Source organism: Nesoenas mayeri (assembly GCF_963082525.1).
Source record: "Nesoenas mayeri genome assembly, chromosome: Z".
NCBI classification, from domain to species: Eukaryota; Metazoa; Chordata; class Aves; order Columbiformes; family Columbidae; genus Nesoenas; species Nesoenas mayeri.
Window position 1 is genome coordinate 20,361,789 of NC_137542.1, and position 14,087 is coordinate 20,375,875.

General features: G+C 35.4%; 1 protein-coding gene across 1 annotated transcript in view; it reads left to right on the forward strand.

Moving 5' to 3' along the window:
• PTPRD (protein tyrosine phosphatase receptor type D) overlaps positions 1 to 14,087 on the forward strand; it is a gene marked incomplete at its 5' end in the record, with an annotated part of 277,673 nt that overhangs the window by 191,503 nt on the left and 72,083 nt on the right. Inside the window, 2 exons of the mRNA XM_080361919.1 lie at positions 3,849 to 3,863; positions 6,247 to 6,359. Coding sequence (XP_080218045.1) covers positions 3,849 to 3,863; positions 6,247 to 6,359 — 128 coding nt within the window. The remainder of the gene's footprint in view (positions 1 to 3,848; positions 3,864 to 6,246; positions 6,360 to 14,087) is intronic.

A 14,087-nucleotide genomic window follows, 5' to 3' on the forward strand; every position in this document is an offset into this window, starting at 1 on the left:
CTACTGATCTTGCAATGAGATCAAACTTCACTTATTCTTCTTTCACTATCTATGACACAGATGCAGCTTTGCTATTACACAAAGGACTTTACTCTGCCTTACAACATACGACATGAAAACTTTGTATGATGCCTTAATTTATACATAGCAGCCTTTTACAGTGTAAATGAGTTCATGGGGTCAAGATACTAAATCAAAACCAAAGAATCAAACCAGAAAATTTTTTTCAATGTTTAGATTTTTTTTCTAATACATTTTTGAAATATATTGATGAAGTGTACTTGGGAAATACTATGAAGATGCTGTGACCTTGTCCGGGGATGGGTACAGAGGTGCACTAAGGATGATTTCATTAAATGGAGTATGTCTTGTAAAAGTAATGGCTATGATGCTACTACCTGCATATAAATATTTAAATTCTGCTACCCTGTATGCTCTTCCCACCCTAAGTGTCTCCAGGCAAATAGCTCTGAAGTTGCCTGTAAAGAGCTCGCTTCAGGTTTTGGAAAAAAATATTCTCCCTGTTCAGCACTATAAAAACAGCCCAGGGTTAACCTTAGCTTTGGATTCCAAATATATATACATTTATAGAATGTTCTTTGGGGCTGTAATCATACAGCAGCATAATACATGGTCTGTTGCTCACAGATATTATGTCTCCTGAAGGTTTTTATTAGTGCCTACTGTCTCAGCCAATCTAATTGATTAGCAACCAGTGAACCTCTGTTTGTGTCTGTCTGTCACTTCAAAAACTGGTCATTAAAGATGTGCTGAAAGTGAAATACTCCTTTCTTCTGATTATTTTGGAGTATGAAAAGTAAAGCTTCTCCCATACTACAAAACAAATACAAACAATTGCACATGAAGCAGATGTGTAACTGGTTCTGGAAATATTGATTACATTTATGGAACCATAATAACAATCTTCAATTCTATTACAAAAAAAAAATTATAGGTATATTCAACAAATGAGCAGGTAAAATTTGTTCATCAGTGGTGTGAGGAGATTGTCATTCAATGAAAATGGGGGACACATTTTCCATCTGTTATTTACTACTGATACTGGAAGTGTTCAGGCAAATGTCCATGTGTATTTGTTTGGTTTTCTATTTTCAGCTATAAGCTGCAAGTTGTTAAACTGGACTGATTTGCTAAATCACCTCAGAGAAATTGACTGGAGTCTTAATGGTCTAAGGTCCTCTATGAACTTTTCATTTCCATAAAAAAATGTGATACGTTTTTTTTTTTTTTTTAATTTCTAGAGTATGTGACCTGCATGTAAGCTGACAGCTAGAGTTTGATAGCTTTACCATCTGTAGAACAGCAACAACTAGACAAGACAGCAGGGATATTTAACATAGTACCTTGTGAAAACAGTGAAATTTAACAGGAGTTGGGCATTGTAAAAACATACAATAAAAAGTAGGAAAACAAAAAATTTAAAAAGTATATTTCTAGACTATATTAGGGCGTAAATGCAACAGATTTGATTAGGAGAAAAGACAACAAAGGATAGAGGAAGTCTGCCTAATGCATGAAAACACAGGCAAAAAATATTAAAAAAGAGGTGATGTTGAAGGATGTGCAGTGGAAAGAAAACAACTACGAAATGACCATCTTTTTTGAAGTGCAAAGCATAGTAACTCAGATACTGGTCAACTAAGCTTAATTGCCTTTATCCATAGAAGCCTATAAAAACATACTTAAAGCACTAATCTCATGACTTACGACACTACTTGTACATTTTAATTTCAGTCATAGAGAAAGGTTTCAGTTTCTTAAAGAATCATTTTAAACCGAGAAGCCTTGCCCTTTTTTACAACACATCCTATCGCAGATATTGTAGATAAGTTGCATGGGTCAGTAAGAAGCATATTTAGCTGTCCTGAAGACTAGGAGTAGATATTTGACCCCTTTGTTATTTGTTGGTTAGTTTGTAAAAAGGTTGTTGCCTCTGCATTTATTTTTAATAAAATCTGAAAGCAAAGATACTGCATAGCAAGATTTATAATATAGCCAAAAGGTCATTGCAGCTTAGTACTTAACAGTAATAGATGGGGAGAATATTGAAGAGTACCTTTTTTTGTCATCAGACATGAAAGCCATCTTGACAGACTCTGTGTTGTTTGCTCTTGTAAAGTACAGGCTTTTTATTTGGTTCATAATACAGAAGCCTAATTTTGAATCTTTTGAACACAGCAAACTTTGTCTCTCTGAGTTATAGAATCATAGAATTGTAGAATAATAGAACATTTTAGGTTGGAAGGGACCTTCAAAGGTTATCTAGTCCATCCCCCTGCAATGAGCAGGAACATCTTTAACTAGATGAGGTTGCTCACAGCCCCATCCAGCCTGGCCTGGAATGTCTCCAGGGATGGGGCATCTACCAGCTCTCTGAGCAACCTGGGCCAGTGTTTCACCATGCTCACTGTAAAAAATTTCTTCCTTATATGTAGTCTTAATCTCTCCTCTTTTACTTTAAAACCATTGGCACGTGTCGTCTTGCTACAGGCCCTGCTAATAAGTCTGTCCCCATGTTTCTTACAGGCACCTTTTCAGTGTTGGAAGGCCTCAGTAAAGTCACTCTGGTGCCTTCTCTTCTCCAGGCTGAACAACTCGAACTCTGTCAGCCTGTCCTCACAGCAGAGATGTTCCATCTCTCCAGTCATTTTTGTGGCTTTCTCTGGCCCCTTTCCAACAGGTCCGTGTCTTTCCTGTGCTGAGGGCTCCAGAGCTGAATGCAGGACTCCAGGTGAGGTCTCACCAGAGCAGAGTAGAGGGGTAGAATAATTTACCTCAACCTGCTGGCCACCTGCTGAATCTTGAGCTATAAGAAGAAACATGCTTCTAAGGGGAAAAAACAAAACAAAACAAAACAACAACAACAACAACAACCAGATGCTAAAAAAAAAAAGGCACAGAAATGAAAATGGGGAAATCTTAAGAGATGATGAAGGCTTTTTCATAACAAGTCACTAATCTAGTCATTGCAGACTCCAGGATATTAAAGTTTGTAAAACCCCTGTTATGATCAAGAGATAGACAGAAAGACAGACAAACACTGTATTTTCAGTTTGTGTATAATAGAATCTGTTGATGTGAGATAATAAATTATTTTCCCTGTTTAGCTGATGTTTATAGATCATAGATCACTACAGATCTATATAGATCACTGTAGACCTCAAGTGTGGGACATTTCTTATAAATCTAAAAATGTGTGCAATACTTTGTTGAAGAAAGATTTATGCTTCTCTTACTTTACAGGGTACTGTTAAAAATTTATGGCCATTTTATTACTTGGTTTTGTAAAATAGTTTTTAAAGTTTTCTTTTTATCCTTTTTTTCTTTTATTTAGTACAAGTCTTACATATCTCATGTAAATGACATTGTACTTTGCTTGCCTTTCTCTCCCTCTTCTCTTTTTCCTTCCCTTTCTCCTCTGCACTCTATTTTCATCTTTTCTCCCTTGTCTCGTCTCTCTAGAATGTGAGGTGTCATTTGTCATTGAAATATTAAAATTACTTTGATAGCTCAAATTAAACACCCATTCTCCATTACTTCCCTGGCTAAAATTTGAGGTGGCACTATTTTGCAAATACTGTCTAAAAGGCTTTGTTTTTTTTCAGCAGAAGAAGATTGCCTTTGGATTTAACCTTATGTCCTTGATTTATTCTGTTATTCCCAGGCATTAAATATTTTGATGAACTGTCATTTCTTAGTTTGGTTTTGTTATGTATCTTTACTGTAAATCAACGTTTCCTACATCTCCTGTTGTCATCTTTATCCTGTTTCCTGCTGGTCAACTAACATGTCACCTTTTCTCCTCTCTTTGCTGCATTAAAATGGAGCAGTAAACCTGACAGGTGAGAAGTGAAAATTAATCACCCTTTGCTTAATCCAGAAAAGAAAAAAAAAAAAGAGAAACAAAAAAGTTATCATAATAATGATCTAAGACAAAGCATCTGTCAGTCTAAGTTAATCTAGACAGCAGTCTGTCTATACGAAGGAACTGAAAGAGATGTTTACAACAATGAAAAGTAGTGTAACATATGCGGCCAAGTTTTATGGCTTTTCTGTGTCTCCATGATGTTAATTTTCAAGAAACAGCACAGCTATACAATGTCTATATGGTTTTATCTGTGCTTTTATGAAGTTAAAACAGTGGTTCTTTGCTATAACCAAAGTGCTTGAAGGAATGCATGGTTGTGGTGAAGGCTGAGCTGCTCTAAAGCTTCATAATGCTCCATACACATAGGCTAAGTGCTGACTTACAGTTCTACAAGTGAAAACTGTATGGTGATGTCTTTTGCCCTTTGTGGATTTTTTCCACCTGTCTCAAAACCATTGCATAATCTGAAAAAATTGTGGTGTCTTGATTAGTCTGGAAAGATACAAAAAAGCCAGGATGATCCTATGAATTATAATATATAATAAACCATTCTATTGTCTTATCAGTATTCAAAATATTCAAATTTATAATTAGAAGATACTTTAGTGCTTTTAGTCGATTACTATAAAGTTGTGCTGCCCAGTACTGACTTGCAAGTGGAAAAAAAGTAAATGAAAGTTGCCTCTGGACAGTTCCACTGATTAGATTCAGGAGAAGGAAATACAGATAAAAATGCTTCTTGGAATCTGCATCACACACCTTTACTTAAGAAAAAAGAACACTAAGGCATTGTGCTACTGTGTTAGGAAATTGAAATCATCAGATTCAAAAGTAAAAAAAGGAATTTCAACTGAGTTTCTCCATAATAATTCATTTTTTAAAGAGTAAAAACAGAAGAATCAGGTTTAAATCTTCATTAGTTCACTAATGAGACGTTAATGTGTGTGTTAATATATTTACCAGAGAACAGATGAAATGTTTTTACAGCAATACACTTATTTTTTCATAAAACGATTGCACTAGTAACTTTCAAATATTTTCTTCAAGAATGTTGCTGTCTGTCTTCTGTGCATAGTTTTTGAAATCTTGGTGTATGTAACCTTAGTAATTGCCACCAGGTGTTCATCATTTGAAGAACAGCAAGAAATCAATTGGAGCATTTTTAAGAGAGGAGCCCAGCAGACTAATAACAGATTTGGAATTGTCATGTTATGAGTCCGTTAGATAAAAAGAAAAAAGAAAACCCCACAGCAGTAGTAGTGTGTTAGAGCTAATATTGCACACCTGGAAAACATTTTGCTACTGTAAACCTTAAAATCATCTCAGTTCTGTTTTTGTAATGCAATTCTTTGCCTCTTTTTGCATCTTCATTTTGTATTACATGAAGAATAACAACCAGTTTGCATTTTCATTCAGGAACTGACTAGTGAATAAGGTTTCCACTTCAAATTGAAGTAGGAAAATTCCAGACTCATGAATGAAAATGCAGAGTGGTAGATATTATTTATGTAACATGGTTATCCATGTTTTCCATCAGAAAATGATAATCTCAAATGATCAGAACCCATTTTACCAGGATAATCAGAATCAGAACACACATGGAATCTCCTCTCTGGAGAAAGAGGAGCATACACAATATCCTCCCTTCCTTCCTTTCTTCCTTTCTTCCCTCCCAGCTTGTTTTGGACAGAGTGACATGAGTACTATATTTTCAGTGGAAGTCTTCATTTTATCAGGAAGATTCATATAGAATCTGAGCCTTTAATATGTAGGAGTGATCAGATACATGAAGACTGTGTAGTGCAGCTCTTAGAGAAATGGGAGGCAACAGGGTAGATCCTTATTTCCTAGAAAGTGAAAGGAGTAGGTGTCTTCTGTACTGTTCTCTGTCATATTGAAAGTACCTGAAAAATGCAGGTTATAAGCAATGCAGAGCTGTGCATATAAAATATTAAGTATTCAATGATGTGTTCATTTTTAATTACATGCTCAAAAGTTGGTTACTTTTTAATAAAAGCATAGTTAGCTAACTTTTAAGATAGACATAGTGTGAATTTTTCTAAGTTTCATGTTATAATCATTAACTAGGTGCCCAAAATTATGATCTAGAGTGTCAGTCTAGGGCAGAATGCAGTTATTTTCCACCTGACATTACCATATTTAAAATCATTTTGCTATTGCAAATTGTAGCTGCCCTACCCACCATGCGTAATTATTTTACCTTTGCACTGGATCAAATACTCGTCCAGAAATAAATATCTCACCTGTAGAACATAATAATTAAACACTCAGGCACCTTTATTTGTCAGTCTAACTCCTTGATCTTATGTTTGTATGTATTCACGTTCTCCACACAGGAAGAGGGCTGAATCTGACTCTAGAAAGAGCAGCATGCCCAACAGCAAGGAGGTCCCCTCCCACCACCCCACAGACCCGGTGGAGCTGCGACGCCTTAATTTTCAAACTCCAGGTAAGAGACAATAGTACCTCACTGAAAGCTGTATGATCACAAACTGATTAGTGGTGTTAAAGAAGAGTTGATTGCTTAGAAAAATAGATTGTGATTGTTTATGAGTTTTTGCACAATGTATTTCCTTGTTTTGGAAATAAGTCTCTAATGTCTTTATTTTTAAAAAATTCTGCACGAAGCAAAATTTAAGTTGTGTGAAGAAGACCCCAAAGTCACATATGTTGTATGGATGTGTTTTATGTGCTAAAATTCCAAGGTAAACCTAACAACACTAGAAAATACTATTGGGAAATTTTCATCCCTCATTTATTAACAATATTCTTACAGCTACTTCTCTGTAAAAAAGCTTCCATCTTATCTACTGCATTATCAGGTAATCCATTGACATCCTTGGAAGTTTCACTATATTGCAAGTATATAGTACAGAAAATAAATACTAAATAAATAAATGGTCTTCTCTTTTAAAATCAAGCTATATGTTAGGGTCAAGGAGGATAGCAACATGTCAGTAGTTCTGAAAACAGGAAGAACACACTTCCAAATATTTTATTTATTTTTTTATTTATTAAGCGTTGTTGTCTTAAAGCTGTTTGATTTGATAGTCAAGAGACATGAGGAGAGATACTTAAAATAGTATTGATTTTTTTACCACTTCCTTATAAATAGATTTAAAAAAAAAAAAGGCTTTTTTTTGATCATGATGTATTTCAGTAGACTTGCTTTCTGTTACAATATGACTGCACACAGTCCTGGTATGATACTGATTACTTACCAAATCTTCCTGAGCCTTGTATGTGTCAAATTCATTGTATTGTGTACAAAAAGTAATTAATTCAAACTGATAAAGGCAGTAAACTAAGTACTTCAGATGTTGAGAGATTAGCTGCAGAAGCTGACATACTAAATATTACAAAAAAGGTTTAACTGAGCTTGCAAATCCCATTTCTGATCTTCTAAACAGTGGTTATATTAAGATAGCGTTGCCCCAACAGGAGTGGATTTGCAAAGCAATGAATGTGGGATTGAAGACCCAACATCCACAGTGCATGTCTATGACAGAGGTAGAAAGGGTTTTCCTCCAGCCTTGCTTTTTTAGTCAGTTCCAGTATGCTGCATGGTCTTTAATAGCTGGAGCAAATTAGGTGTGCTTCAGGAGTGCACTTCTAGTTTAGTTTCATCTGAATATGCAAATCTTGTTGACATGCTCTGGGTCCTCTCTACAATATGAATCTAAATGCAGTAAATGAAAGTGATTAGAAGTTTTGGTTCACAATTGTGCTTCTGCGACTGTAATAGTAATGTAGACTTGGCCTTACTGGGCAAAGGTTTTGTATGTTATCCAGCACTCTTCTATGAAGTTTTAAAGTTTGTTACAGAGATAGAAGTATATATACAAGTCTTTGAAAAATGAACAGAAAAATTACAGTTCTTGGAGTTTAGCTTATGCCTAAAACAAGTCTTCTCTCTATACAGATATACACTGAGTAGAGTGGCTGTCTTAATAACTAGATATATAGGCATAATTTTCTTCTGTCTGTGTGTTTAGATGTAGGGTCTTACCTATTCGTTTACTATTGATCACAAATTAAAATGTGGGTAGAAAAAAAGTGCTGCCAAGTCTTAACAACTTTATATATAAAATTAATTTATTGTAATTAATTTTAAATTCAAATGGCAGAATCCGTGGCACTTGTAGGCACCGTAATTCCACCTCACTGATCTAAGAAAGAATTGGAGAGGAATGGAACTGTACCTTTCTTCGCAGTGCTATGATTTGTCTGGAAAGTTTACAGTTTTCTGTGAAGTTCATTGAGCAGAACAACTGCAATCCATTTCTGCTTGAGGCCTTTTTCTTTGTTTTAACCTCTTCACAAACCAAAGGATTAAAATTATTAAAAATATAGTACAGAAACCAAATTATGATATTTTTTCTTACTGTTGTACCACCTAAGACCCCGAGGCATAGGTCAGGCCATTATGTTACTCAGCATGCAACTGAATATCAAGGAGAAAATTCTTAACCCCAGAGAAGTGTCCTGCTGTGTAACACTTGCTAATTAACATGTTCTAGTATGTAATCTTAGCCCCAGTGAAGTCAAGGTACAGTTCTTGTGCCAGTAAATGCAGAACCTCACTTAAGTCACGTTAACTTCAGTTAGGGCTACCATTTCATTAAAATTGTGGCTGAATTGTCTTAGATATTTAGGTCCTGCTGGAGTGTTTATCCAACTCCACACAGTAATACACTGTTAAGTAACACACAAGACTAATCTTTTCAAGGCAAATATAGAGAAATTACAGAAAGCCTGTGCATTCAAGATACCGATTTTGTTCGTTTTGTTTTTCTTTCACTCTCAGGTCTGTGGTTTTTATTTTCTGCCAGGTAGCAGAAGCAGGCAGCTAGAGAAGGGATTGGGACTGATCTGGTTATGTGTTGGGTTTCTTTTACTGTCACATCTCCAGCCACCCTCATTCAATGGCCCTATCTACTCTGAAAGATATTACAATTTCTGAACGTTGCCTGCAGATAAAATAAATGACAGAGTAGTGAATCTACTTTAATAATCAGTGTATGCCAATTCAGTACAACTTCATCAGCATAGATGATTTGATGTCATTGTTATTATAATGATTTATTTATGTAGAATATGAAAGCATCGATGGTTTTCTTGAAACTTTCCAGGGACACCAATTGCTTCCAGTGAGAGGGGGAAAAGAAAAGTTTATAGTGAATCCATAATGTGAAGAAGTGTTGGAAAATTTTAAATTACATTGGAACTTCATTTTTTACTGATCTAGTACTTGCCCAGAGAGTTTCCTATCTTACCTTGTCCAGGAAGGATCAAATTCATTTCTGGCTTTGCTCGTCCCTGGTGGAGTAACTCCATAGATAAATTTGACATTTTATCATGACATTTGGAATAGCCCAGAGTTCTGCATCTGAGAACATGATCCCATGTCCATATGTGTTATCAAAAAATGTATATTTGTTAGATAAGCCCATATGCCACTGAGTAGGTCACAGCTGTGCCAAGCTTTCTTTGAGTAAACATGAAAATACCAACTCTCTCACTAGCATACAGGATTTCATTTATAAGTCTCTTATTCTTCCAGAGCTGGAGTAGGTGAGGAAAAGTCAGTCACATTGTTCCTATTCTACAAGTTTCGTAGGAAATACAGGATTAAAATCATTAACCTGGTGTGCAAATTTTAGAAGTCTCTGTGTCACATGGGAGAGTAAAGGTAAGGAAGGCATAATAATAAAGCCCTTACAAAAGGTTTCATCAAATGAGGAAGCCTAGTTTTGCATAGAGGAAAATATCTGATGTTAAGTGGTTTGAGTGGGTTATGAGAGACCCAGGGCTCAGGCAAAGACTTCAATCTGCCAGTCAGCTAAAGAGCTAAATTGAGTCATGCCTCAAAAGTGACTGGTTTTTTTCCTCATTTAAGTATAAAATGTGTCACACTTACAAGTAATTTTTGTAATTGGATGCCAATTAAACAATTATCTCATTATCTCTTATGAAATAAATAAGATGCTTTGAAATACAGGAAAAATAAATAGAATTATTACAGCTCTGAATTAAAGAATCTGCTTTTTTATTAGCTAAACAAGTACTTACAAAACACTTATTCCCTGAGTTTCTAAGGAAGTTCCACTAACTTATTTCCAAGATAAGGCAGAAAAAAGGATAAAAGAGGTCCAGAGGAAAACGCTTCAAATAACAAAAATGGAAAAAGTGATGTCTGGATTTAATTACTTGCTTTATAAGACAGCATAAAATTTCTTCCCTTCCACACAATTACTGTTCCTGAGAATGGTGACAATGCTGAAGTAGTGTGGTTTGTCTCCATGGCAAAACCACACTGGAAGAGCTTTCTCCAAGTGAGCAAACCTACATATAGGCTTCAGAGTGCAAATGGCACTTCTCTGATATCCCACTTGGTTGCTTTCAAATGTAGAGGCAATCAAAATCTGCTTAGCTGGGAGATGCAGTTGAAAGTTCTGTACCTCAAAAGAGGGGTTTTTTTGTTGGTGGTGGTGGTGGGTTTTTTTCTGGATTTTAGCCAATAGTTTTGCAACATGTAGTGAACAATTTTAGATCAGGGTCTGAAAACCAGGTCTCCCCTTTGCTCAGTGTAGACAGCTTTTACACCTCGCTCAGAGCACGGGCTTCTGCCATAAGGCTATAGAACCCTTTAGGCTGCTTGGTAGAGCTAGGTCTTTGATACAGAACAAAACTGCTTTCATTCCACAATAATTAATCTAGTTTTGAAGAACACAAATTCTTCTGAAATAGAAGTGACTTCATTTTGCAATACACAATTACACATTAGTAACTGATTTAGAATAGCTATTGCGGAACTACATATTTCTCTAGAGCTAAAGTTCTAAGTTTAGCTTTGTACACAGGATGTAAGATCACTCTCTGGTTTACCTCTAGCTGCATGAAAAAGAACTTTTAAAGTAACAGGTTGTTTGTGTTTTGTTTTTTGTTGGGGTTTTTTTGGTAAAATATACTAAAGGCATCTTTGCTAAATTTTTGTGGATGCCAAATTCCTACTGAATCAGGATCATCTTTCATTTTTTTTTCCCCTTTTCCACGTTCCAATTTTAAATATGTATTCCTTTCTACCTTTTTGATAAAAGTAAGTATCAGTAATAGTAACCACCATTACCGATTCCTTCTGCTTTCTGTAATGGGACAACATCTTAATCAAAATAGATTGATGTGTGGGAGGGTATTCTGTGTTATTAAATAAAAATGAGGATAAATCCATTTTTAAAATCACAGAGTATTAACCAACGTGGACCTGAAATACAATTCATTTCTTAAATAAGTTTCTGTGAAAATAATGTGTCACATTTTCGGTTTATCTGAGTTGTGATTTGTATGTTAGCAGCTATCCACTTTGTTTAATTTCTAACTTCCTTCTTGTTTATTATGGGCACATCAATTTACAGGTCCAAATTTGTAAATAAATGTGTGTTTCTTAAATGTTTTTAAAAGCCCTTATTAAAGCCTGACAACAAAAAAGTCCTTAATTTAATGTATTAATGGCAAGGCCTAAACACCTACTTGTTTCAGTGGAGTAAAAGAGCATACTTAACAGGTTTAATGTCTGTTAATATGCAGATGAATTCTGCCCTTGCTCTCTCAGTTTTTCCTTGAAATTGTGGCACATGTGGTATCCCGTGTTCCTTAGTCATATGTTTACCACAGATTAACCAGAAAATAATTCTACACTGTAATTAAACCATACATTCTTATTTAATTCATGTGAGGGGGTTACTATTAGGCTGCATAAGATCAGTCATATTTGGCAGTTCTCTACCAAATCTGGACATAAAAGCTTCTTATGGATACAGTTCGTGCTGTGTTTCGCCTGTGGTGGTTTTTTGGTTTGTTTTGATTTCATTGGGTTTTTGTTTTTGTTTATTTGTTTTCCTCAGTGAGTTTTTGACTGGGTTTAGGTCTTTATTTTCTTATTTTAAATAAAGTTTAAAAGCATGCTTTTGTCATGGTGTTTCTTTTGACGTTCTAGCATGTCACAGGATCTGTTGTAATTTAGCTGTATTTTGTCTTTAATTTCTTGTGTTTTCATAGCATTGATATGATTGATATGATTGATATGGAGGTGTGTCAGCAAATAAGTGTATTTTCTTATTCACACCCACAAAAATAAGTGTGTTTAGCTGTCTTTTGGGTAGCTTTTTGAGTCAAGTTCTACACCTGCTGTTCACATGCAACTCACAGCTCAGTGGGAGCCTCACGCTTTTGCATAAGACATAATGAGATCTTAAAATGTTCATTCATAGCATATTCTGTTATGATGTTTGGTATGATTCATAGATTCATTACATAACAAAAAGTCCTCCAGCAGTTCTTTGAAAAAGTAGCTACTTTTATCATCTCAGTAAAGCATACATATTTAAAAGGTGAAAATATACAAAATACATTCAAGTGTAAGTGGCTAAAACAACTTGTGGAGAAGGGGGTTCTATGCAGTCAAATATGCCAGTTTCTGAAGTTGTAAGTAGTTGTTTTTGTTTTTCTTCTTTCTTACAAAATAAAGTTTTTTGTCAAGTTTCATTTACACAAAGTGTTTAATACAAAATCTCCCCTTAGGAATGTCATTGGCATATAGAGGAGCATATAAACAAAAACAGTTTAAAAAAAGAATGGATATTCAGCCTATTCAAAAAAACTCAATCCTTCACAGTAAGCTAATTATTGAGCTTCTTGGTCATGATGCTGGTGACTTAGTCAAGTTCATCAAGTGATGAGGAAGTCTCATTCTCTTTGGTTTTATGTCCTTTATGTTTACAGTAGAGTAACTGGACCTTTAGACATCTCCTTAGTTGAGTTTCCAGATGCTGTTTTGTGCATGTCTGAAGTGCTTGTATGTATGAGATTGATTGATTATGATGGTCTACTGCTGTTACTAATTTGTTTCCCATTTCCAATTGGCTTTTACTTTTTTCAGCTTTGAGCAGTAATTCAGTCCCCTACGCCTCCCTGATTGGCTCTGTGTCCTCCCTCTCTAGCCAAACTACCACTCAGTCCTTATATGATAATAACTCTCTCCCACGATTCGCTCGAAAAGGTCTAAACATCTTTGTCTCTATTATTTTCTCTGTTCAAGCGCTGTTTTAGATGTACATCAGTCCACCTCCATTTCTGGATCAATCTAGAGTTCTCTTGTGCCTTTTCACTCATATATTTTCCATAGGGGTGCTTGATCTGGATCAATCAGTGTAATTATTAGATGACTGTCACCCACAGTCCTTTTGAGAATAACCAAGTTCTATTAATTGAAATTTATAAGAAAATGAGAGACAACCAGAACTCATTTGAATAAATTAGTACTTATGGACTAATTTTTAATTGAAATTTGTAAGCAATCTCCCCATTATATCTTTATATTTTGCTTTGCTTTTGACCAACAGCTTGCTTTAATATCTGCTTTAAATAGTGTATCACCATCACAGATGTGCTATGAAGGTAATATACAAATATACATCTATAGGGTCAGAAAAATTGGGGCCAGTGCTGCTGGACATTATTTTGGACTCTAGTATGATGCCTGAAATGTTGAAGAATCAAAAAGAAAACAAGAATTTAAAACAAGCAAACAAACAAACAAAAAACCATGGTGTAGTGTGACTGTGTTGTAACCACATGGTCATTTTCAGCTACGTTTACAGGAAATGCAAGATAACTGTCTTAGGCATGCTCTTGAAATTCACGGTGACAAAGAAAACTGCATTGTGCAACATGGCTTCCAGCTTGAGCCCCCTTGAGTCATCACTGTTTTCCATTCGTAATTTCAAGAGATCCTGGGGTTCACTAGCTTAATTTTTCTAGCCAGCTCTGATTTCTTCCTACAAGCAATTGAAAATTCACTTTTATTTTAGGTGTGGTAGTATAAAGCATGAAGAGAAGAATGTAAGCATTTTGGAGAAGGGTCATGAAGACTAATGGCATGAAACAAACCTTCACAAATTTTTGCCTTGAAAATCTTCAGCTGGCAGATTGTTCTAGTTGACCCCACATCTTTTCTATCTTTCTTTTGCCGTGCTGTCCCTACACTCCCTTCCACACCCATATATAACTCTGATTCCCAGCTCTTTTTCTTTTTCACTCAGTATCTTCATCAGTGGACAAAGATGTTTACACCTGAAGTAGATTGTAGGTACTTTTGGGGTTTGATAAATGGGGTTTC